The following is a 26,938-nucleotide window of genomic DNA, read 5'->3' on the forward strand; positions in this document are numbered from 1 at the left end:
GTGACGAGGAAGAACGGCTCCCTACGCCGCCGTGCGAACAAGGGAGCAGGCGGAAGAAAAAGGCTCGATGAAGCCGAAAGGTTCTTTTATTCAATGCGCTACGAGCGAGCACGTGCGGTGGGGGTCAGGTCGACGGTAGTACGTAGCGGGACAGACCCGGTCGCAGCTTCTCGGCTTCGGCCAGGATCACCAAGAAATCGGACAGGTACGGTACGGCAAGCACCGACTGCAGGTACTTCGTGGACAGGGCTCGCCTGCGAGCAATGTCCCGAATGAAAAGGAGAGAAACAAGAATAAGTAACGGGACGTTTAATGAGCAGGAAAAAATGTTAGAGAGGTCGCCATGGAAAGTCTTCACAAGCTCTCAAGGCCAGCCTTGGCTACCGACGCAGAGCGCGTTGCATGCTTGGCCTTCGTAATGCCGCCGCGGTGGAAACCTTCTTGCTTGCCAAAAAATGCGGCAGGCCTTGCTACCGAACAGACACTGCACTTCCGATACACTGCTGTACCGCCGGCACGGTCGACGGGGTCGGGCCGCGCGTCAATGAACGACGCTTAGCGACGTCGCTAAACTCGAGCACCTGTCCTTCCCCCACGCCGGCGGCAGCTCCAGCCGATTAGTAGGAGAGTTTCCGTCGGCGTTTGCTCAGAGGAAAGGGAGTACGCGCGAACAGAGCTGACGTAAAAATGTGCGCGCCTTCTTTTCCTGCTGCATTCATCCCCGAAGTTATTCGGAGTAACGCGGAAAAGCCTACGGCCAGCTAACGAGAAAACAACTTTTCATTTTTCTTTCTTTTTTTTTTCCTCCACCGACGCATTGGCGGACCGAATGCGCGTCGCCGACGTAAGCTTTTGCAGTTCGAAAACAAAACCATTAGCAGTGTCTGCAGGTAGCCAGCAGCTAATGTGCTGTGAAGCGCTGCCCATATTTCTGTGGCTGGTACGCAAGGTCCACTTCATTTATTGCTTGTACGAACAGTCCAGCAAAGAAAAAAAAAAAAAAGATAGGTTATACGTTCCCTACATACACAGCCCTTACAGAATGGTGTGTGGCAGTCTCACCATAACCTTATAGCATTCATGTTTCATTACTTGTCTGCATGCATGAAAAACCTGTCAGGCACATTTGCATTTAAGCCTACATACCATAAACCATTCCTATCACAGGCCTAGAAAGGGTCTCCAAACATTCTGGGTGGAGGACTGCATTGTATATATGCCTGCCTCAATAGTTTTGAAAATGGAAAGACTGGGAATCTAGACAGGCAATAACAAATACAACACTTACCCTCAGTGGACATAAACAAAACTAACTTTTGAATGGCTGTTCACAGCTATAGATACTCACGAGGGCCTTTATTTTGTAAGGATCTATTTTGTTGAATTTAATATTTTTGCTTTTTTATCATCTGTCCCACCAAATGGCCCGATCCCAGTGACAGCAGTGATAGGCTTCATGCGAGCCAACGACGAAGCGTAAAAAAAAAAAAAGAAATTAAAATAATAGTTAAAAAATCCAGCACCCTAGCCTCGTAAATAGAGGGTACTAAAATTTAAATAAGTGCGAATGTATGTAGCGGAACTTAATGGGAATTCGGTGCAGATTAAGTTAGGATTTTTACTCTGCACTTTCAAGCTGAATGATTAAGTGCATAGCTGACAAGTTAGATCTGTAAATGAAGTCCTCCATTCCAGGATGCGTGTGCCGTAGAGAGCTAAACAAAACTTCTGGCAGTCAAAGAAAACACTGAAAGTGCAGCTGGGCTAATGAAGGCCATGCATGAATGACAAGAGATCATCAGGGAGATGCAACGACAAGGCCAGCCGCCGTTTGATTCTGGAGTCTCGGGGGGGCATTTCAGTGGCTGCCGCAAAGGGCCAGATGAGACCCATGGGCGAATGTTTGGAGACTTTCGATCTGAAATAACAAACTACTTAAAGGAACACTGAATGGTAACACTATAGTCACTTCAGATTGGTGTTCTCTCAACACCCTGTCAGCATTTATTTGGCAGCAAAATAGTGATTAGAACTAACAGAGAAAATGGAGGCTGAACCTTGGTCTTGTGAATTTGAAAAATGACATTTTCTAATGAGACAATTCAATAATAGACACATTACTGAATAAGGAAACCTGTCTGTGTAGAAGTCATTCAGTGACTCAGTCATGTATCAGTCACAGTCTATATCAGTCTCATATATCAGACTCAGTCATATATCAAGGACAGCATTTATGTTACTGCTTTGTCAAGGCTTTAAAGATATGCACGCACACACGCACACACACACAACAACAACATATTTCAAATATGATGTTTGCTTGCCCCTTGGGACGTACACAGTGTTCAGCGTTTTCAGTGTAAAGCAAGAAAAAACAAGAAAGTATGGCCAATCCTATTTTCTTATAGAATTCGCTTTGCTTTCAAAGGGGCTCTGCAACCATATTTTACCCACCAAGTTCTGCATCATAAAGCATTCCTTGTCTTACCCCGTGACAAATGCAAAAGAAATTATGAAAACTGACAGAGGAAAACAAAAGTTATTCAACTTTTAAATTCAAAATAAACACAGACGACAGAAAGAGGCATACCCTTTCGTATTTTACTCGCCCAACAAGGACTTATGCTGCTTCCAATCAAAACGCGCTTTTCATTCAGCGGTAGCGGAAGCTGTCTCCCCATTGTGGCCTTCAAATGACAACCTGCAACCACGCTTGCTGATAAACGATGTTATGTTAGCGGAGTGCTAGTAGCGACATCTTCTAAGGACTTCTTCAATCACAACACCTGATAAGCATTTGTGTTGCGCCATTGTTGTCACAGAAGGGCAAGAAAGGAATAAAAACTAGTATGCTGTTGCTGCCGACGCTATTACACAAGTAGAACAGTTGAGCTTGGCCGTTGCCATCACACTGTAGTTGTCATTAATGTCACAAGATGGCGCCACTGGCGCCGTTTTCTGTGCTTGTCTTCGGTGTACTGGTAAACAGCTGTAATACGTCTACAGGCAAGTTATAGCTCTCTGATGAGTTTCCCTCACATGATGAAATTGGAACGCAATATCCTGTGAATGAGCAAGGCGCTGTCCACTGTGTTGACTGATGCGACACCTTTGGAAGAATCTGAATTGCTTGTGGGCCCAGTGCTACGCGACATGAGACTGCACCGAAGGACACCTGTAACCTACTGACTGCTCTTAGTAAACCATTGGACAGCTCACCTACAGTGTCAGTTGTAAAGTTTCTAAAATTTATACTGCATGCAGCTACAAGTCTTAAGGAGCATTACATAGAATTTTTGTTGAATTGTAGTGACTACATGTAAGTCATTTATATATGTGCAGTACGACCTTCATGCCCAACCAATCAAAATGAACAGCATAAACATATGCGTCACAAGCCTTCTGCCTCACATCTCTGCTGCCAAAAATCGTCAGTGTGTGATACTGCGGCCATCATGGAAACTGATTCCTGGAGCAAATAAATATAGTAAATATACTTTGATCTGGGCGCTTTCACTACTGCTGAAGCATCATCATGTCCTATTGCAGTAAGCGAAAGTGGAATAAAAACAACATGCATAATTTGGGGCACAGGGCCCCTTTAAATGAAAAAGGTCAGTGAAAGAAAATTCACAAGGTTGATGGCAACTGAAGGAAATGGGGGAGGAGGGGAGGGGGTGCAGCTGCCTAGCCCCAACATCCACTTTAATGCAAGGAGCCTGGTGATATCAAGGTCACATGTCAGTCTGCTGCCCAAGCTATCCATACCTAGTTTTTTTTTTAATTTGTGGCCATTTTGTTTGCTGCTGCAATAAAAACAAAAGTTAGAGATGGGGTGCTGAGAGAGGGTGAGGAAACCCTGGCTCAGGTTCTCGCAGTTTTACTGTGACAGCAGTTAACTGCTTGAAATTGTATTTGGCTTGTCTGACCATTCCGTTAAAAACTGATGACAACCATTGTTTCCATTGACAACACTTTGTCACCATCAGGTTGCCTTTCCATTCCAAACTTCACCATCTCCATAACACAAAGAAAAAAGAAAATGTGCACAGCCATCCTTACTGGGATTCAAGCACATTTCACTGCAGCAATGTGCACTCGGGAGTCGAACGTGCTAACCACTGAGGTATCACGCAGTAACAGTGCTGAGCAATTAGGGAGAGGTTATGTGCTCCACACAGACCCTGAAAGCAGTGGCATATGTGCACATATTTCAGAGGCCAAGCCAAGCAATACTGTAGTGGACGAAGATTACATAATGTGCATTGCATAGAAATTGATCTTGACAAGCTCTTGCGCGAAATTCTTCATTGTCAAGCTCGTGAAGACTATGCCGTTGCTGTTTTCATGTCATAACCGCATAAACTTAGCAACAGTGTCTGATTCTATTTGTGTTTGAGTATCGAATGCGTTCGCTCTTAATCCCTGTAAAGTCACATCACCATATGGCATATATCGCGCCCTTGCCAGGCTACTTCTTAAGAAATGCTATTCTAGGCATTGGATGCCACTATGGCATCAAAGAGCAAGATGCACAGTGTTGCAGCACGTTTCAGCATCAACAGAATTAGTGAAACATACAGCCACATACACACACACACACAAGAAAAAGAAAAAATAAGTCGTGCAGAAATGCACATTGAAGAAAGCGCGCCATATTTTGAGAAAACAAGAACACACAGACCCAAGGCAATGTTGCACTCTAAATGATGCAAAGCCTGCTTGCTTAGCGAGGTAGCAGCAGTACGCCTGCTTCACCTCCGCCGCGGATTGGCCCAATGTAACACCATCTTCAGGCCGACCCGCAACGGAGGTGAAACACTTTGCTTTTCGTTTGAGAGCTTTGACTGTCGTCAGCTTTCGATGCCATTCCGTCTTCACAGAGTCGAATGGTTGTCATGTTTTTCACTCCTTTTGGATGGCGGTAGTTATCGGCATTTCCTGGGGTGTGGAGGCCAGTTTTCTCATCGATTCGGTGCCTGCGCGATTAACTCAAGATGAATTCAGCTGTCCACATCTATTGCAGCAGGCAGGGTGCAGTTTATTGTTTTAAATATAATATTTTATTTTATTTATAATGCCCAACACAATTTTATGTCACCATTTATTCAACGATCACGTGCATCGCTGTAGCTTCGTTAGTCCAACCTTCTTTATCTAGACTGATCCAGGGACCAAGAAAGAAATTCGGTTCATACTGAGCTGGTGTGTATGCTCATGGAATGAGTTATGGCCAGAGAAAATGCCAGTTGTGTTTAATTTTTTGTTTTGATTCATTATTTCCTCGAGTAATGGCTCTCCGCGACGCTGGCAGATCCTTGGAACCATATATCCGCGATATGGGTTAGACAAGGTAGAAAATAGTATATTGTGAAACAGCGTCCATCATCAGACCCTGGAATAACCGTTCAACCCATAAGCAATATGACTGTCACCCCTTACCTCCTCTTGTTTTCCCTAATTGTACAGCACTTTTCGTGAAAAATTGGCAACAAGAAACAAGAGTCGCAAGGAGATGAGAAATTAAGCGATCTACTAAGGAAGAAAGCCAAGGCAACAGCCAAACAGGGACGATAAGCGAAAATTGTTTGTGCAAATATTTATGGATCAACATCTCTTTATTTAAAAAGGAAGTAGAGAAAACGCTTCCGGAAGTGGAGAATAATTCCGTGTGTTTTGAATGATTCTTCTACATTTATCATTCGAGCCGCTGACGTAGCCACTTCCCTGCTGTGCTAATGGGGGTGTTTTTGTAACCTTCCGTGGTGGGCGCAGTACGTCTAGAACAGGAGCGTTCGGTGCTCTACTCGGCTGTACGGGACTGGTGACCAGGCATCCTTATGCGACTTCCCCAATAACAACACGAGTCGGTTTTGGCATTTGGTAGAGCAGTAAAGGAGGGATCCAAAAGAACTGTGGTTGTTCCGCAAATATACATTTCGCTATAATTCTTCCAGAGATCATTCACAGAACGCTACTAGAAATCTTTATTTTGCACTTTTTCTGGTTAACTTGTTCTTGGCAAGGTTCTTCCTGTGCATCTTTCATGCACGAGTCCATTTGATGTGGTTCTTTGTTTGCCAAGTAAAGAAGAGGTGTCTCTCACAGGCGTACCTGTGAGATACACGTTATTTCTATTCTCTTTTGCGGGTTTATGCGTCTTTATGGCGAATGGTGGGCATTATTCACATTTGTACTAGTAAAAGTACCCTCTCCCTCATTCGCATAGAAAAGTTACCTTGAATTGGGCCTCCCCCCCCCCCCCCCTGAAAAAAAATCCTGCGTACGTGCCTGGTATAGACGATATTCTAATAGACGTTATGAAAAAGAAATGGTGCTGGGCAGGTAATGTAATGCGCAGATTAGATAACCGTTGAACCATTAGGGTGACAAAATGGGTACCAAGAAAAGGGAAGCACAGTGGGGGACGGCAGAAGACTAGGTGGTGCGACGAAATTAGGAAATTTCCGGGTGCTAGTTGGAATCGGTTGGCGCAGGACAGGGGTAATTGGAGATCACAGGGAGAGGCCTTCGTCCTGCAGTGGACATAAGATAGGCTGATAATGATTGTTATTAATAAAATTAGACAATTAATAGCACTGTAGCTTTGCCAACATTGCTTTAGTAGTATGAACCATTCGCTTATATCCAACTTAGCCAAATAAATTTTGTTGCAGTTGGCCTTTCACGAATTAGCACAATGCAAATTTTGCATCGTAACTGCGGATGTGGGTTGGCTAGGGTCCTTAATGATGACGCAGAGTTGCAACGAGCCAGTCGGCCACGGTGAAGCAAGCACAATTCTTGAGCTGCCAAATTCTCTTCTTTTTCTTTTCTGTCAGAATAGCGCAGTCTGCTTTATTGGAGTATCACTGTCCCTCTTCAACTGCAGCATAAAAACCGACTTCAAAAACTTTCTGGATTGACTGATGAAGTGTCAGGTCCAATACATTTTCGGTAATGTTCCATCAATAGACGCAGTTCTCTTGAACCTGACCCAGAAACCTTCCAAGCACCAAATGAAAAATGACCGAGTTTCTTCAAAAGTTCCTGAATGGAAATTTGGAATCTCCATTGTGAACACTGTGAACACATTGCACTGGAATGGAAAGTGCACAGCTATATAGGACAACCAGGCTAGATAAAGGGACATTAAAGTAGAAAATGAATTCGAGGTATATTAGTAAATTACCCTACAGTTGAGCCTGGTTATAATGAGGTCATATACGACAAGAAAATACCTTCGTTATGCCCAATATTCATTATAAGCATATGTTCACTACACACTGCTGTCGGTGAGAAATGTGTTCGTATTGCAAGTGTCTCGTGAGAACCAGAAGTCCCACTATGGCCTACATCACTGTGACATCCACTTTTCTCCCGGCACACTCCCGTTGCTTTGGTCACCATCCTGCAAAGTTGGCCTTTGTGAAAAACTACTCTCCTGTTACACAGGCCCATATCGCATGCTCTGCAAGGTGACCAATGTCACCTATGAAATCATTCGGTCCACGCCCACTACATCCTCCACTGTGACAACCAGTGACGTTGTCCACATCGCCCGACTCAAGCCCTACAACTCTCCGCACGTCTCAGATATTTAGCAGCACCAGGATGGCACTTTTGCAGCCGGGCGTCGTATTAAGACACCATAGACAGATGCTGAAGAGACGGGCCACCACAAGACGATGATGTGTCTGGGCCCTCTGCACTAGCAAATGCCCATCTTGCGCTCTGGCTGCAGTGTAAGTGCAGTGTCAACAGTCTCTTTTGTCTGTGTTTTTCACATGTAACAATATTTGATTTGTTATATCCGATAATTCTCCATATCCATGTTCATTACATAGAGGTTTGACTGTACAACACACACAAAAAAAGAAAGAACACTGTTACCATCAAGAAGAGGTTTAATAAACCATAAAAGATGCAAGAACAAGACATGAGTAGCAACTCTCCCTTGAAGTGCACACACCAGCCTACCATGACGTCGTGCGTTTTGACGGAATCTGATCAGATCTAGATAATTCTTTTTTTATCCATAGACTAAAGTGCATTCTGCAAGAGCCAGAGGCTGAATTTAGCGAGTTTTTGGTACCTTTACTGCACCCACAATGGGTCCAAATTAAAAAAGGCATATAGTACTTTCAAATTCACGGTGTCACACTGTAGTACCACTGCTTTAGTTTTGGTGCAGAATTTAAAAAAAGCAAAACTTTGACCTTTATTTTCAATTCTAATAAGTGACCCATTGCCACAAGATTAACTAAAAAATGAGTTTGTAAATAATACTGTATCTTTCTAAACTGATCTAGAGTTCCTCTTAAGTGTCTCTTTAGTGTTCTTGCATAATTGTTTAACTACCAATAAAAAGACAATAAACAAATAAAAGGAGAAGCATACAGGTAGACTTAAATAAATACAAACATAGTACTAATACCTGACCTACAACCAGTGCTAGGCTGGTTTTAATTCACATCGTTGTTTGTGAATGCGAAGCACGGGAAGAATATGTAGAACAGAAGGGTGCGATTTGCAAGGCACTTCTCATAGCATCTCCCTGTCTGTCTGCTCGCAGGACTCTCCAAGCACTCATGCACGCATTCACACACACTGGCAGAGAGAGGATCGCAGTCCCGTGCAGATTCACAGTACAGCAGATTCACAGCAATCGCTGTGGCACTATAACAAACCCCTTAGATCCTTAGATATTTTATGGCAAATTCAATAGTTTTTTTTTATTCATCCTTTTTAACTGATGAGTCCTAGCTGTACTCGTGCTAGCCATTTTGTAGTAATATCACCAAAGACGAGCCGCACTCGTAAACTCTGTTCTCACCGTGCATTTCAGTTTCAACACCTGAACATATTTTTATGTGCTTTCGTTTCGTTTAGTAGTCATCTATTTAGGTAATTATGCTTGAACTTCACAGGTGTGCTGAGGGGCAGTCACTCTTTTCAGGTCAGATGTCTCTATAAGTTTTGGTTAATATAGATAAATCGCACATGTAATATGTTTTGCGAATACAGATATAATGTGAAATAATTTGCTTGAACAAACAAATTTTGGTAATCTTTCTACACTTCTTTATGAAAGAACTTCAGAGTGAAGATTTATCAGCATGGATCTTTTCACATCACAGCACCTGCCAGCCAGCACAAGTGACTGATTCAATTAAATTATCTTTTTTCCTGGGCAGAAGAAGCACTTGTACAAAGCCCCTACACAGTTGTTCAACCCAACTCTATGCACTATGTAAGCACATACAGAAGCACTACTTACTTCTTTGTTTTTTTATAAATGGGAGGGTGCCGCCCTCTCTGTGTGGACACCCAAATCAAAGTAGGCAATAGTTCCTGGCAGAGCATGGCCTCCGAGACCATGTTTTAAATAAGGCATGTAGAATGTGCAGCAAGTTGAAAAAGGAAGACTGGACACGCGTCCCAACTACAACTGTGTGCATATTGAAAAAAAAAACAAAAACAGAAGGTCCAAAAGCAATATATAAACACGTTACTATGTCCAGAAGGCAAAAGCAATTGCCGAGTCTATTTGCATCCGAGAAGGTAACTTGTGCACCAGCTGTCCCTTCGTAGTACCACATGATAATGAATTTAAGCTATTAGGTCCGATGATGGCTGCTTTTCATTGCTTTGCTGATGATTTTGCAGGCACAAAGTATTGTCTACGGACATGAGGTCCAGACCATGCTAGACACTATGCACCCATCTTTCACCTGTTTGTCCCGAATTGTAGAGAGACATGGCAATGCACCAGCAAAACAGCGAGCTAGACAAGAGGTCGACAATCCTTGAGAGTATGTGTCCCAGTCTTTACTTCTGTTTGAGTGCCTGCTTGTGAAAATAGGACTGTTCGTTCGGCTAGTTGGTTTCGCTTTCCGACTATGGCAGCTTAGCGCAAGTTGGTGGACAAACACAAACAATGAATCATCCGCTTCCGAGTATGATTTTATGAACGCCCTTCTCTGACACGCACAGTTTTTACGTCGGCACTTTCGTTCACAGTGACAAGGCGCATGCACACCAAATACTGTGGATGCATCGCAGCTTAATCCTCTGTTAATGAACATCCTTGTCAGTTTCTTGTTTTCGCCTGTTAAGCTTTGCGCTATGTTACCGTAGTTGGATTGTGACAACATACCGGAGGCTATGAATTTTCATACATGCTTTCCTTATCTGCTGCTTTTTATGATGCTGGTTAGCATTTCACCTGGAGCGGGAAGCGCACTGGATGAGCGCAGCTGCCTTGACGCGCAGATGCCTCTGGAAGGCCTGCAGCATCTGCTCGGCGGCGGCGGTGGTGGGGGCTTGTCCCAGCTGCTGCACAAACTGCGACACGTGCGACTCCGCCGACGGAGTGCGCGCGGCCTTCAGCCTGCGCGTGGACGCCAGAGGGTGAGCAGTGAAAATTCTGGGGAAGTGGGGATATACACGGACTGTCATCATCGGCGCCGACACCAATATCATCGTCACATTCCATATCCCTGCAGGAAAAAAGGCATATCTTGGCGATCCCCAATTACTCCTGTCTTGCACCAGATGACTCCATCATACGCCTGCAAGTTTTCTAACCTTACCATGCTAGTGTAGTTCTCTGCCATTTTATAGTGCACGGAATGTGACGCACAAGATGATATCTGAGCTTACACAATTATGCAAGTATTTATTAATTTAACTAATCAGTTCTGAGTGATTAGCTAGTTAATGCTAATGGGAAAAAAGTTATCCAGTTTGCAGAAGACGAATACTAACAAAGTGCCCTTGGTACCATGCTCATATCTCCTAGCTCCTTTATTCTTAAAAAGCTTGGCCCGCATTAGCTGGGACACCCTGTATGTGCAAGGATACGGTATACAGGCAGCACGCGTCCTCTGCTTGTGTAACCAATGGGAAAAGAGTGAGTACGCACTTGCGCGTCAGGGGACCTTGGTATCCCACGTGTAGTGGGCACTGCCAGACGCGTCCCTGTGCCATGTCCACCACTGTGGACGGATGTGGAGACCAGATGAGCTCGCGGGCCGAGAGAGGGCTCCCGATTGACCCCCGAACCAGACCCTACAGGAAAAGGGGTTGGGGGGTTGGGGGAATAACGTTTAGCCAGAGGAGTAATGGTGCAGCCACTATGTATTTTTGTGATAGATATAGTTAGTGAATTCAGGGCTGGGCAAAGATACTTTGCAATTGTATCATGATACGATGCAAGGTACTACCGAATTATTGTATCCGATACGATACACTCCATTTGTATATTAAGATACTTCAACACATTCGCAAATTTCTTATTATACTAGATCTACATAACATAGCAGCAAACAGGTATGCACAAAAATGTTTCCTTGGAAATTTCTTAACTCCGACCAACCTTGTTTCATTTGAATGAAATGTCTGTTGGTATCTCAAAACTTTCGTCTTTCTTCGTCAAATTATACTATTTGCATTTAGAAACAGTATATTGGAGTTGCTTTAGCTGCTTAACATGAAAGCTCTTTATGTGCTGAACTGTCAGTGTTTTTGCTTGTGCCTTTCGTAACTGATGGAAGTCACTGCTCTGTTTGCGCCCAGCTAGAGGGTTGCCATCTGATTACCACAAGAACGTCAATAAGAAGCCTCTGCATGGTGGGGCAAATACTGCTGTGGGGTTTTACCTTGTCCGTAAGTGTTTTACTACAGGCATTACCATTTACGCAATACCGGATCACTGGACAGCTGTACTGCAGCAACAGTGCTGGTAGCGACATTTTTTTGATGACGCATTGTGTATACAGAGAGCACATAAAGCTGCAATGACCTTTCATAGTCTACATATTTGCTGGTGTAAAGCATTCATTAGAGACATATTCATTACCATGCAATCACTTTACAATATTTCTTCTACGAGAGAACTTGTGCAGCCCAAGAACGTTTCATACGTATTGTAGTGGCACAAAGCATCGCAGGATACTGGCGCTATTCACACTACTACCACTCATAGCTCCGATTACCCGGCGATTTGTAAAAGTAAGAAATTTAAGGGTGAGCTAAAAAAAAAAAAAGAAATATATCTACGTAAAACAGAAAGGCAGTTCCGTATCACATAATCACACCAAATACGTAGAAACACGATCCAGTTGGCACCACCAAGAGCTATGGCATGAAGCATGAAGTATTGTCAGCCTACCTGTTAAGGTCAGACAATAGAAAACACAGTGCCTGTGGAAATTCAGGTGGCTTAGTGGCAGCAGTGTCAGCTTCAGAAGCAGAGTTCAGCCAACGTTTATAGTTAGCTGAATGTTTGTTTTGTTGTATGGATTTTATTGGCGCAAGGGCCAGATATGGCCAATGAGTGCCAAGTAAAAGATATGTTTATGTTGTGACAGCCTCCCAGTATCTTGTATCTTAAGATACGCGATACATTCTTTCATGTATCGGAAATACATATACTGATACACATCTTGCCAGACGTATCATCATATAGATACAAGATACCCAAAGAGTATCTAAGATACATGTACCTTTGATATTGCCCAGCACTGTTAATGATACAGATGCAACATTTATGTCAAGATTAATGAATGGATAACTTAACTTGATTTAATATTTACATAATACATTCAGTATATCCATTTCACCCAATTGATGTGGATGTTCTTGTTTGTTTATTTATTAATTGATCTATTAACACTGCAATCTTGAAAAGATCACAGCAGGGTGGGTACAGAAGACAACAAAGAATACAGGCGTGAACAAACAACAAAAATACAAGATAACAATAACCACAATGCAATTACAATACAAAAACACTGTTTATACATCTGTATAATGATTGCATGCATAGCTTAGAAGGAAGGAGGTGGTGGAATTGGTGGAATTTCACTGGTGCGAAAAAGTCGGGACATCTGCCACAAAGCGTAAAGATAGCCGTACCTATGTCACTGTCCTCACACTCAGCCAAGAAAGAGGTAGAATGCATGCATAGCTGAGAAGCCCACCTGCAGTTGAAGACCCGGCAGGTAGCAGGGTTCAAGTGTGTCGCCCCACAGGGAGCAGAACAGCTCCTCGTGGTCCAGGAGACCTCGCAGGGCGTTCAGGGCCGGCTCCACCTGCGTTTTTATGTCAACTTCAAATAAAAAACTTTTTACTGCCGCTTCATTTAATATTATTTTTGCTCAAGCTTTATAAGATTGCCTTTTTTTCTTCCTGATGCTAATCATTCAATACAAAACTTCGCATCCCTGTACGACCCCAGTGCCATTAATGCTAATGATTCTGATACCGAACTAAGTCCTTGCAGCAGGGGTGGTGTTCTAGAGCAATTGCCTTCGGGGATACAATCGCATTCGCGAGATTTCGCTAGACTTACCACCAGATGCATCGAAGTATCTGGCCAACGGCATGTCTGGAATTGAGCAAAGATAGTAAGCTCTTGACAGTGCCGGAAATGCTGTTGGCCGTATATGCCAAAGTGTCCTGTGCCCAGTCATTTGATCTTTCAAATTCTTGCGAATGTGATTGTATCCCTGAAAGTGATCGTTTGAGAATACTACCCCAGTTAGCTTCTCAATGACAAGATGTGCATGCATTAGTGATTTCAATTTTCTTTTCCGGTCGAAACACACAAGTAAACGTGTCGAGTTTTTGCAACTGAATGATGGGGACTGAAAAAATGCGGTCTTGTCACGAAACTGGGACAAAAACAAAGCAACAGCTAGTAAGCAAAAAAATATGTTGTAATTTGGAATGACTGGAAGAAAGCGTTAGTTCTTTGACTTTGATTAGGAGGAACCAGGCAGCAAACGAGACTCACCTGAGCGGCACTGTCGCCGATGACAATGGAGCATCGCCGTGTCTGTAGGTGCGACTGGAGGGCCCGGCGAATCAGCTCCTCTGGCAGACGATCACTCCGGCTCAGAGCATTCACCGACGCCTGCACGGTCAGTGTGCAACTAACTACAGGTGGCTGCGGTGTCTCTGCTTGCTGCGCGTGATTCGTTTTCCTTTGCACTTCCATTTATTGAGCAGTATCAATGTTACCATATTTCTGTGTTTATGTGAGACACGCCACCATCCGATTGTTGTCACGTCACGAATGCTGTGACTCATTCCAGAACGACAGGCCCGTTTTATCTGACTGCGCGCTATAGACACAGGAACCTTGAGATTTATTTCAGATTTGCAACACCTTTCGTTCAACCTAGAATGCTCGATGACCACACTGTATAGATAGGGCCTAAATGTGTGCCATGACACTCGATTCGACAACAGCTAACTACATCGTCACTACAGCTACCCTAATGTTGTGCTGTTTCTTTAGCGAGCACAAGCGCCGTAGCACCAGTAGTTATAGTTTGATAACAAATTGTTACAATTATCGTACATTGGAGACAGCATTTTGCATGCTGTTCTATAGTACGGGCTAGACCACTGTTAGAGATAGAACAGTGGCTGCCAGATATGTTTTCAAAGTGTTATAACTCTCAGAGAAAGGCACGAGTCCGAAGCCTCTCCACTTGCTGGCATTCCCGTGCACAGAACAGTTCCACAGCACCACACTCTTCAACAAATGTGCACCCTTTGGGGTGTATATCTGCCACATAACAATAATCGTCATCTACCTTCCTTGCGTTTCCTTTCTTGAAAACGCCGCGCCCGCTACCTTCCTGTCCAGAAATGCTATGTCATGCTGATAACGCGCATGCCATTCGTTACTGGAAAGTACTGGGCTCGCAGCATTAAAGAAAGGAAATGCGGACAAGACAGATGACGATTATTGTGGTGTGGTAAGATACGACCCACAGGGTGTAATTTTGCTTAAGAGTGCACTCTTCCTTATGGCTAATTGTGGGGAAATGCCATCGCTCAGTCCAGTGCAGGCAACATGCAAACAAGCTGCGCCCTTCCTCACCCTTCGATCGAATGTCCTGGTGGACAGCAGGGACGAGGCCAGCTGGAAGTAGCGGTGCAGCAGCGAGGTTGCACTGCTCAGGTTCTTCATCAGGCCGCGCTGAAATGAAACAAGCACTGAATGCAACAAGCACCGAGTGTGATTGCAACAGGCATGCTGCACAAGATTGATTCATTGAATGATTGATTGATTTATGTGGCTAATTACCGCATTTGCACGATTCTAGTGCGCCGCCAATTGTAATGCGCAGTTATAATACAGCCCAAATATAAAAATAAATAACTTGGCGCTGATTCTACCACGCACATCAAGTACTGAAACTTGAGTCAACGCATACCATGTTGAAACAATATTATGGAACAAAGGCACGCAGACACGCACATGGCTGAATCTTAGCAGCTAGTGGCTATCAGGATGCGATGATGCCGCCTTTTCGCTGTCTGCCAACCACAGAAAGTCGAGCTCTATTTAATGCATTAGAAATGCCACACTTCTGGAGGCTCCACTGTCTGCGGGAGGGCATTCTAAGCACCACGAATTGAGCTTGCGCTGTCTCCGGGCGCTGCTTTCTTCAGATGAACGACCCATTCGATGTCAGTGTCGCAACTGCCTTGAGTTTTTTTTTTGTTAGAATCGGTTTTATTTTTGATTTTGAGTAGAATCAGTTCCAACTGTAATGCGCATAGAAATTTGAATGCACCTTTTATTAAAAGAAAGTGCACATTAGAATCATGCAAGTACGGGGATGTCCCAATGCAACATCGGGGCTATGAGAAGCACAGGAGCAGAGGATTCCAGATTATTCTTGACCACCTGGCTCTTAACGTGCACTTAAACACAACTGCACAAGCACTTTTTGCCTTTCACCCCCATTGAAGTATGGCTATGGCCGCTTGGAATTGAACCCACAACCTTTTTCTCAGCAGAACATTGTAGCCACCGAGTCACGACGAGCGTTACATAAGAGTACTAGGCGGACTAATAAACAGTAAGCACTGATGTTTAAGCCTGGATGTGTTCCATTATTTGAAGTACATCTTTACTCTACACTCCATGTGTGAAATGGAGGTTCCATGGCATGAAAAGGAAATGCCATGAAGGTTACATGCGGGGGATGCGTGAATATTTGAAGTTTAAAATACAAATGAAATACTTTTCTCTAAAATTGAAGAATACAATTTGGCATGTTAATATTTTACCATAGCTGAATATATGAGAGTGTACTATGGTTATTGGAGTCTACCCAGGGTTCACCGGCTGCTTCAAATAGCAATTAATTTGATTTCATGCTGCCATTTGCTGGCCTCCTGGTTAGCCACGATGGTAACACTACTGCCCTGACAAAGTAAGAGTTCTGGGTTCAGTAAACAAACCAGTATGATTTTTCTTTGACTGCAATGTTTGATTTCCCACGACACCGATGTGGCTTCTTTAGGCCACATAAATCCTTTCATAGCATTCTGCTAGAGTTGAATTTATGGCAATGTTTTTTATGCGCAAACATATCCATCGCAAGTACACATTGAAGATCACACACAGAAAGAAAGCCTGATGCATCAGGCATAGCTTCAAGAGAGTTTGCTGATGGGCTAATTGGTACATGGTCTGCACTAAGGTTTTAATCTGAGCTAGTTGGTACGGCAACATTTTTCGAGGGAGAAGCCCCCACAACACATGGAACAAAGCAGTGGCAGACAGCGAAAAAAAAAAAAGAAAAAGAAGCAGACACGCTGAGCGTGTGTCTGCCACTTGCTTGTCTCATCTTTTGCACTACTTCCTTCAAATGAGGTACATGGAGTTTAAAATGAAAACATCATGCACTCATTAGTCGGTGCTGTTTTTGTTCTAAACATCATGTACACAAACTTTCTTTTTTAGTAGAGTGCAACAACCTCGGGTACGGTGTTGGCCTATGAGCCAGTATCCAGTCCATTCGGTCACACGGACGTTACGGTCACGTGGTCACACGGATGTTACGCACCCCAGGCGCCTGGCAGACGAGCGCCACTCGTGCCAGGCTCAGGTCGGTGAGGGGCAGCAGGAGCCAGAGGTCGGCCAGCGCCCTCATCGGGAACAGCGCGGCCAGGCACACGGGTGCCCCGGCCGAAAGGTCAAAGGTGACTGCGTGCAGGGCAGCCCGCTTGTCTGGCAGCAGCAGCAGGCAGGACCGCGTGCCCCGCCGCTCCAGGCCCCCGTGCAGCAGCTGCAGGACGCTGGCTGCGTGCACGTCGTACTCCTCCTCGCGCCGGGACGCCTGTACGTGCGCAGCAAACTTTGTGGGCACACTTGCAAAAAATAGTTTTTTTTTTTTTTTGCAGTGCAATTGGGACTGGGGACGTACTTTCCCTGTGGCCTTTCAATTTAATCCTGCGAGCGTTACGACAGCACGTACCAACAGCGTACCAAAACAATTTTCAAAATGTTAAGCAGGCTTTACTGCGCAGCTTGATGACATCGAGTTGTAATGTTTGCATTAAAATGACAGTTAACATTCAAACCCATGCCAAGCAATTTATGGTATATTTACATGGCCATTTCAGAGCGCTCTGGAAATGCCACAAATGTTGTGCAAAAGGGCAAAGTGCCAAGCATTACTGCGAGCATGGGCCAGCTCCCCTGATAATGAAGCCCGATTTTCACTGCCATACCAGATTATTCTTGTAACGCTTTTACTACATTTGAAGCACTTCTAGAGTGCTCTCAAATGACCACCTGGATGTGCCATTAATGTACTCCACATATATGTTGTGCACACACAAAAAAAGAACGCATAAGCAGCACACATGTACATCATATAAGCATTATGTTGACCATCATGCTTTAGGCATGAAATATTGCAGGAAAGCTTCTCTGCCATTCATGAAAAAGGTCTATAGCTTTTTTGTTAAACTGAATGGTAAAGAGCAGATGAGGACACTACCTACACGTAATTGAGATATTTGCACAAATAATAATTCTTTGTTGCTTTTTGTGAAATCAGAAGCTTGATAAAGCATTGTATGCAGGTTGAGGCTTTCAATATAACAAAGCATTTTCTTTCTCTCTTTATTGCCCTTCAACACTTGGGAACATCAACCGCAAGATGGCAGAGCTGCGTAGAAAAGACAGCCTCCCAGTGTTGTAGGAAGATGACAGACATTCGGAGAGAAATGCAGGAGGGCAGTTGCTGTAAAATCTGTCACATATATCAAGTTCACCCTCATTATTTTTCTTTGATGGAAGCAGTCACCAGCAAAAAAAAAGGTAGATGACTATTCATGATCAACTGTAGATCCAATCCTATTTCCACAACAGGTGAGCTGTCGTGTCATCTTCAAGCCTTATTTGTCAATACCAATGTCATAGTTCATTGTCATTGCATTGTCACAAGGCCAACTACTGCAGTTTTGCACGGCTCCAAAAGCTTTCTTTGTAGTGGCTCTCCATATACTTTTGTGTTGTGCCCACAACAATATAAACACAACAGACAGAAACATAATTGGGGGTGTTAAATAGTGGCCATATTGTTAAAAATTTATCAAGAACTATGCAAGAGTCCTCGGCTTTAAAGTAAGAGGCACACAATGCAACAGCATCGAGCACCAGCTTGGATACATTGATGCACTGAGCACAACTTGAATGCATCCCCAAAAAATTCCGCACAGCTTTCTAATACTCATTTTATATTTTGCAGTAGTACTGCAGGCACGAGCCTTCTACCGTAAGTGCACTAAGTGTGCCCTATAGCCTCTGGCTGAGGAATTACTTCCCAGTGTATCCCATCAATGATATTGTGTCATCAGTAACCCTGTCTCCTCTTCTAAGTGCTCTTACACTATGTGGTCATATGCTACGCAGTCATACTGTGTCTTACAATACTGCGCCTTCAGTTTTGTCACCATGGGTGTTCTCTTGACAGCGCATGCTTTCAGGCATTTTCAAAGTGCCTCTGCAGTTACATGTGGCCCTGAAGAACCGGCAATACTCTGTGCGCTAGTTTTGTATTTACGGTGCAGCACACATATTACATCCCCTTCGGGCGTAAACTAAATGTGTCGTTTGAAAATTGCCACTTCTTCAGTGAGCTTTGTCATATTTGCAAATTGTGGACTCCATGCGAAGACTCTCTACCAGAATGTCAGATATGAGAAATTTAACCGTTTCATGTTTAGCACACGTCTAAGAAACCTATCCAGCTGCATGAAAAATATGGATGACGTAAAACGTTGTGAGAAACAAAGAAAGACGCGAAACAGCTACATGACGACTTAATGATGTCGAGCGAACACCCAGCCGTCTACCTTCCAACTCATTTACTGAAACCTTTCACACATAGCATTCAAACTTTTAGGTCAGGTCCAATCAGAAGTGTTTTGATATGTATGTGGCACATTTTACGTATACTTATTTTGGTCACTGCTTCTCGCTTTGATATGCTATCTTGGTGTACACAATTGGTGTACACAATATATTCTGAAGGGGATATAATTAAGAATCTTTCTGAAGATTTAAAGCAGGAGAGAGAAAGAAAAAAAACATGTGTTGTATAGTTGTGACATAACTTCTTTTTGCTCTTAGCGTCGCAAATATGTAAACATTTTGTGTGCCCTTAGTACTTCATGATCAGTTTTCCTTTCAAGGCTGTCCTTTTACACCAGTGTGTTTGTATGCTGCCTGCAGGCTCTTGTCACAAAAGGTCATTCAAGCTTTGGCAGGCCTCATGAATGCACCTTGCCTCCCGTTCTGGTTAATAAGCCACGTTACTATTATTACCACTGCACCAGCGCATTGCTGAATCAATGCTGGGGTTGCGTAAAGTCTAGCACGTCCAGACCTGCTGCGGCGCCTCTCCCCGAGCCAGGAAGCCCTCGGGGTTCTCAAGAAACTGGTGGCACTTGAGGAAGTGCGGGCCGCACTCGGCCGACTCGGGACCGCTGACGCCGCTGACGGCACCAGGACACTGCATGCGCCATCGGAACACCAGCTGCGGTCCCATCACGTGGTCCCAGGATGAGAGGTACACGCCCAGCACACCGCACTCGGATGTCATGCGTCCGCACACCCCACTCGCCACCGAGGCTGCCGAAGCGCCATCTGGTGCAAGGGAACATAAAGGTACACGTGAGGAAGCAAACGTTTCGAGACCATGCCATCAACAAAAAAATGTATTAGTCATAGTAACATCACGGGGAGGGCTTGCATTATTCATCTTCAATAAAGTAGCACTTCATTATAATGAAGTCCCATCTGACACCCAAGAAACCTTCATTACATCCAATATTCATCATAAACATATATTTTTAAATGCTAATATCAGTGAGGAACATTTTAGATTCGCTTTGTTATATCTGATAATTTATTATATCACTGTTCTTTACATTGGGATTTGACTGTGTAAGTTAAAACAGCATGACTGAAAGAAGGACAAAGCATTTGTCCTGTTGCGTGTGTGGGTGTGGTTTATTTTCTTTCTTTTTTGTGTTCTTGTGTCAGCTGCACTGTTTCAGCTTATATTAAACATTTACGATGACACATCCATGGAATGTTGAGTTGCATCAGCACATTGCGTCGGCCAAACACCCAGATGTGGACTGTACTAGTCGATTTCAGACCACATGCCAGGGCTGCAAAAAACATTTATGCGGCACCAGAGGTTTTCAGACTTTCACTTGCCACTATGCGGTCAGAGACAAATGAAAGACCAACAGAAGAAACAGGAACGCTCATTCAGAGACTGTAGTGATCATCCTGCCGACACTGCCCTGATGACTGATCACACACTCTTCAGAGCTTCACGTACGTGGGATACAACTAAGGTTGATAACTGTCCCAAATTAGGTGCGACAGTCCCGGATTCTGAGTAAAAGTCCCAAGTCCTGACCTGACCCAGTCGGGACGGCTAAATCTCCAGACGTTTGCTTTTCCTTCTACAGAGTAGCAACCAATAACCCAGATTTCTTTTTTATAATGCCCGACAGCTTGATTGCACATTCGTCTCTTCTATCTTCTATTGCATTGTCATAAATGTAAAAGCGGTTACATGTTTTGTTAAGGTTATAGTTCTGTTTTAGGCCCTAGCTGTTCCCAGTACCTCTACCTGCATTGGCTGTGAGGCCAAGCTCCCAGGACCTTTGCTTCTGCAAATGGCCTATCATCGAGTCTATCCAAGGCACACTGAAGAGTCTTCAGTACCTGAAGGCGACAGACTTGAGTGACCAACTGTTGACATGCTACAGCTTAGTGCATGTGAAAGTGCAATGAAGATTCATGTCTTCTCTCTCTCTTTCTTTCACTCCCCCATCCCCCTCTGCACGTGTAGGGTAGCAAATTGGACTAAGTCTGGTTAACCTCCCTGCCTTTCTTTCCTCTCTTCTCTCTCTCTCTCCCTATCTCTATTGGCAGCCTTGTTAGCTAGGCAGCTACTGCACTTTCCTTGTTGTAAAATGCGACATGGTGGGACTAAAGAAATGTCTTGTTGCTGCACAGATGGACTGGTGGCTCCTGGCACTGACAGGGTCAGTCGTTGTCAGGCTGAAACTCGTGAATGCACAGAAGTTTCATCCTGTATTCTCCTTCTCAATAACAAAACACAATAATCTGCCTGGCAGAGGATTTAGTCCAGCTTAGCTTCTCTATACAAATTACAGCTGCACATGTACTGTGTGATGATCACCTTTTACACTCGAACTTGGTTATGATGAAAATGATTGTGTTTAAAAAAATAGCCCGATATGTCAGGCACTTCGATGTACCCAAACTTGCCTATAACAAAATTAAACTGTGATGCATTCCTTATATATAGATTTGCGATGTCCAGTTAGAAATGAAGCAAGGAAGGAATCCACTTACTGAAGGCAAAACTATTTGTGGTAGACGCCAGTTTTTGTATGAGCCTTGAAATGTTCCTCAGAGTTACTAAGGGTGGCGTTTTCGATGTGCAAGACTCTGCAGGCCTGCTCCAGTCTGCTTCCATAGATGACATTATTATGCTGGTAGCAGACGGCTTGAGTTCAATATAGTCAATGTCCAGATTGTTATGAGGCAGTTAAGTTACCTGAGTGTCAATCACAAAGTTGCGTATGTTCGATATAGAGAATAATTCGTTTTATCCGAGTTTGTTGTATTTGGGTTCGAGTGTAAATGTATCATACTAGATTCGATGTCCACCCCAGAATTCAACGGAACTTTCATCCATAAAACAGCACTAAATCTACCCCCTGTGCTCCTATGCTCCAAAAAATAGCTCCTCAGAGACACCAATATTGAAAGAGGTTCACATCTGCCATGACGCCATGGAACTCTGCGAACGTAATTGGCTGCTGCACCTACGCAAATTTTCTTTGAGTTAGACAGTGGTGTATTTGCCACTGTATCCTTAAGTTTTCATTGACTAAAGTAGCTGTTCGTAATGTTCTTTTACAGTACACACAAACCAACATCTAATGAACACGGATATAACAAACTATTCAATATAACAAAGTAAATCTGGACTGTTTCTCGATGACACCAGCGTTTAACGAATCTTTGCTTATAACAAATTTGGGATATAACGAAGGTATTTTCATGCCGTATGGTACTCTGTTCTGGGGAAGTTCACCCGTAGAAGATGTCAACGATTCTTTCAGCTGTGGACACGTTCATGAGCGCTCTTCAGGTTGTGCCACCAGAATGAGCTACTTTACGTAACCCCTACAGTTGCTTCAGTTTCCTGTGTGAAGGTTGCCTAAATTTTTCTTCAACATTCACAAGAGTTGCAATAACCTGACAGTAGTGACAAAGAATTGTATTGCAAGCATTTTTTTTCCACCTAATGTCACCGTTACTGCAGAGCTCGGTTCTATGTTCAACATCGTGAGTGGTATCGCTGCAGTAAAAGTGACCTAGAGGGACCGAAATGGGTGACTCCAACATAAAGGCACCCATGAACTGATTTAACGAATGCGAATGCTTGCACCTGTATTGTAAACAATGTGGCAATACTAGAGAGAACTAAAAGGACTCGTAAGCTATGCCATATACGTATGTTGTTTAAAGCCAATTTGCAAGAAAAATAAATTATGAAGGGCTACTGAAGATATACCGCAGTATCACCATTAATTTTCACTGATGAGTGTTCCCAACAGACAACATATACCAGAAAAAAAGAATTCTTGCTGTGTTTCAGTATTGAGCCCGAATTTTCTGGCTAAACGTCTTTGGCCAACACTGATTGAGAGGCAGCAAATGTCATTTGTTGGGCTAGAGAAGGAACACAAGACAAGGAAGAAGTTTGGCATGCGGCTCACTGTCTTGTTAAAACAAGGTAAGAGGAGACAGGCTGATGCAAGATATGCAGCTGCACTGGAGTCACACATGTGATGTAAAGCAAATGAAATGTGCACCTATGGTTCACACGTGGTGAGATCTGTCTATACAAAATGAAAACGAAGCCTTAGGTGGCTTGGGGTGAAGCCCACTTCCACTTTCCTGCCCGGGGTTTTCCCCTTATTGCTGAAAAAATATCAAATTCTTTTTCTTTTAGTTGATTATGCTTATTTCTTGACATGTTTTGTACATTTCGATAGAAAATAAACATTTTTTTCTGGGTATTTATATGTCTCGTCCTTAAAGGGTTAACAGTGTAGGCTGCTTCCCTGTCAGGATCCACACTATGCATAAGGTTGTCACAGCAACAACGTAATCATACAAGACATTCATAGCAGCTACAGGAGCTGTAAATGACGTGCCTATAATGACACAAATGTATTACAGGAGCATAGGCTACTATACTGAAGGGTCACAAACAACATTGAAAATTTTATCAATGTTATCGGCTAATATCATAACCTGTTAACTCCCATGCTCAAGCTGTACCTGTTGGCAGTTGGCATTGATGACAATACAAATAAGACGAGGCTTAGTCATTCAGATTGCAATTTATATTGCTTGCACAAAACAGGCCACACCGTTGTACTCTTTTTGACGTATGCATTTGTATTTGGACAGTCAGGCATGTCAGTTTGTGGTCTACATTTCTTTTATTATCATGTATCGAGATGATAATACAGAAGATTCCATTTACGTTGAACTTGAAGGGAAAGAAAAAGAAAGGTGTTTTGTTTATTCAAATAACAGGAACATTTTTTAAACATTTGTTTCTTTGAATGGCACTGAGTGTGTTTAACATTACTGGAATGCAAAGGAACATGCAACTGCACTCCGCTTCAATATTTTCAGTTTATTTCGAACAAAAAATGGGAGGCTTCTAAGGATGACGTGCAGCCACCGTGTAACCCTGTCTGAATTAAGCTTAATCATTTCCTATCTGGCTTCGTTGCAGTATCGTACACAATGGACAATCAATTCTGGAGTGGAGTGGAAGCATGGAGAAAGGAAAAAGATTAGGAGGGAGCACCACATAAAACATTGACGCCTAGTCATAACATAAAGGAAAGGTTCATGCGCAATGGGCCCTCACCACAATACCAAAGTGACAATTTCTAGCCGCCGAGAGCATGGGAGGGAGAAGGGCAGACGGCGGGTAGCGAGGGCGCTGCTAAGAGATATCGTAAACCAAACAATATCTTGAAGGGTCTGGCAACCATGGAGGGCCTATTCTCAAGAGTCAACACATAGAAGCCCCAAAGAGAGGGAAGGACTGCATCAGAGGAGGGCAACTTGCCGAGTCTAGTTAGTCTTTTGTGCTCCCTTAATGTATTGTTTTTCTTTCCTCCACGAGTGAAAGGGCCTGCACTTGGAAACATATTCCAATATGACGTGGTGCTGGGCCTCAATTTTGTAGTGACACTTTTTAAGATGCTAATGCTTCTACACACTATCTGCTCAAAAAGCAAAAAGCGGCATAAGGGCATTACGCATCGGAATAGGCACCACCACAAAATCGTGGCCCTGGACTAACTTGTGATCTTCATAATGGAATGCATAAAGTGCAGATGAGACACCATGAAGACGCAACGGAGTGGTGTTGGCATTAATGCTTTGTTTCTTACGTCTCGCTTTGAGATGTTTCATCTGCTCTCAAGATGCTCCTTTGTAATTGTTTTAACAGATCGGGATGGTGCACCAAATAACTTGCACATTAGTGGTTACAAGTGTACTTAGCAGGGCCAGTATAATGCAAGGACCCCTTACACTCTATTCTATTCCTTTCTTGCTGCCCACTGTTCTCATACCGTGGGCCAATCTCAATGATGATGTAGGTAGAACACTAGGACCACTACCATAGCCCAAAAAGGGCATGGCATTGAAATGAAATCATTACATCATCCCGGCCCAGATTGCCATGCGGGGCTAGTGAGGCAGAGGTACCCATTAGAAGGGTAAGCTGTGTAAAGTTATTTACTGAAAATTGACTGCAGTGGTTACTAATATTTGAAAATGCAACCTGCCATATAGTGTACAGTGCGCCACATTCTCTCGACAAAAGTTAAAGAATGCAGCCCTTGAAACAGAATGCAGCTGAACAAAACACGGACAGGTCAATGTCCCGTTAGTACAATGTTCGGCAAGGTTCCGACTTGTGTTGTAGAAGTCGCGGGGCGCATTTTTGGTTGCTGGCTGTATGTCGAACAAACCCTCTCGTGCCTGTGGCACTTGTGCTGAGTCAGTCATGCTGTATTATACTTTTCTCGCGCCTTACGTACGGCACTCTACCTTCAATATAACATCACTGACTTCCCCGGGGGAGCAGTAGAGACCGTAGTAGAGACCAGGCCTGCTCTCCTGGAGAGGTATGTTCGCTCATGCCAGGCTTTTCATATGCTGCTCTCTGTGACTTTTCGAAAGCATTTTTAATGATCCACTCTGAGTTACATAAACGTCCTTCTGCACAAAAATGTACAAGAATCAGTAAACGTGATCCACGGAGTCAGCGCAACGGAAGCAAAGCATGTTCGTGCGACATATACCTTTAGACGCAGCGTTATTACAATCAGAGGTGTTTTCCTGAGGCCTCCGTTTGCCACTTACATGTGCCCTCCTGGAGCAGTACTTGTAAAAACTTCGATATATCGTCGCAACGAGAAAAGCACCCAGCAACGAAAAAAGTGCCCCGCGACTTCTACAACACCAGTCAGAACCTTGTCCAATGTTCTTCATACCTGATATGTTCTCGGTCTCAGTTTAGTGAGCAATGTATAAAAACCGCAAGAAGATATCGTGAAAGAGTAACTTCGGCGGGCTTTCATTCGAATGCTGTTAGTTCACAACATCAGTCAAATGTGCTGTTTGATGGCAACTGAACACTCGTCGTTGCCATGCTGCATATAGCACTAAATTATAGATGATGGCACGAAGGTCGTCACTGTTATCCGCGCTGTATTCATCGAGGTCATTTCAGGCACGAAATATATCTCGTTACGGTCTTCAGGAAGCCTGTGCAAGGTCTGGTCAGCTCTATGAAACCCGTGATTAAACACATCACAAACAGTTTCGGATTACTTCAACTAAACGCTCTTTCTCAAACATAATCGACACAGTCCAATCAAACATAACAAAAGTTTATTTCTCGCATATTTAGTTTCCGCATTTAGATTGACCTCTTCCCGTAGTCTTGAACTCCCACGCTTTATTTAGTGTGAACTATCCGACGTTATTTCCCGTTTAGTAACCACTTAATTGTCGAACGACAACAGGCCACAATCGGCTGAGCAACGCTGCTGGGCTACCGGGCTTGTAACTTACGATGCCTTTTATATGTCGTGCGCTCAAACACGTTCTCTCAATAGCCCCGTTACCTTTAGCTTCAGCACGCGCCATAGCAGCGGATATCAGTGACGGTAGATTCCGTGCGCTTCTTCAAATGAACGGCGCCCCTCCATCGGCCAAACAAACGAGCAACAGCTGATCGAGTGACAGTGCCCATGACAATTCGTACGAAACTCACGTCGACGCTTATCAAACAAGTGCTTTGAACGCGTTATTCGCGCTTTGTTTTACGCTAAAGCTACTCCATAAAACACATGAACCAGTAAGTGATTGCCTAGAGCTTGCATTTTTAAACTTTTTCTCCCATTGTGGGTCATCTTTGTTGTTTCGACGCGTTTCAAAGGTAACTAACCC

The 26,938-nt window shown here is 43.7% G+C and overlaps 1 protein-coding gene across 1 annotated transcript; it reads right to left on the bottom strand.

Annotated features, from left to right (window-relative positions):
• Nucleotides 1-68: 68 nt before the first annotated feature.
• On the bottom strand, nt 69-26,845 carry LOC126517718 (uncharacterized). Its single transcript, XM_050167507.3, has 9 exons — nt 26,614-26,845; nt 19,713-19,972; nt 16,881-17,153; nt 14,900-14,998; nt 13,802-13,921; nt 12,987-13,097; nt 10,928-11,073; nt 10,229-10,393; nt 69-254 (listed from the first exon to the last, which is right to left on the bottom strand). The coding sequence occupies exons 1-9, from the start codon at nt 26,633-26,635 to the stop codon at nt 125-127; spliced, it is 1,326 nt and encodes a 441-aa protein (XP_050023464.1). The 5' UTR covers nt 26,636-26,845; the 3' UTR covers nt 69-124.
• Nucleotides 26,846-26,938: the final 93 nt, after the last annotated feature.

The sequence above is a fragment of the Dermacentor andersoni genome, chromosome 11 (assembly GCF_023375885.2).
Source record: "Dermacentor andersoni chromosome 11, qqDerAnde1_hic_scaffold, whole genome shotgun sequence".
Classification (NCBI taxonomy): Eukaryota; Metazoa; Arthropoda; class Arachnida; order Ixodida; family Ixodidae; genus Dermacentor; species Dermacentor andersoni.

What these genes read in the sequence shown, in the direction of transcription:
- LOC126517718 (XM_050167507.3), bottom strand. Translation starts at nt 26,635, where the DNA reads ATGGCGCGTGCTGAAGCTAAAG. An exon ending in TCGTCTGCCAGGCGCCTGGG is followed by an intron (nt 14,999 to 16,880) that starts GTGCGTAACATC and finishes GTTTCATTTCAG; the next exon opens with CGCGGCCTGATGAAGAACCT. An exon ending in TCGGCGACAGTGCCGCTCAG is followed by an intron (nt 13,098 to 13,801) that starts GTGAGTCTCGTT and finishes ATAAAAACGCAG; the next exon opens with GTGGAGCCGGCCCTGAACGC.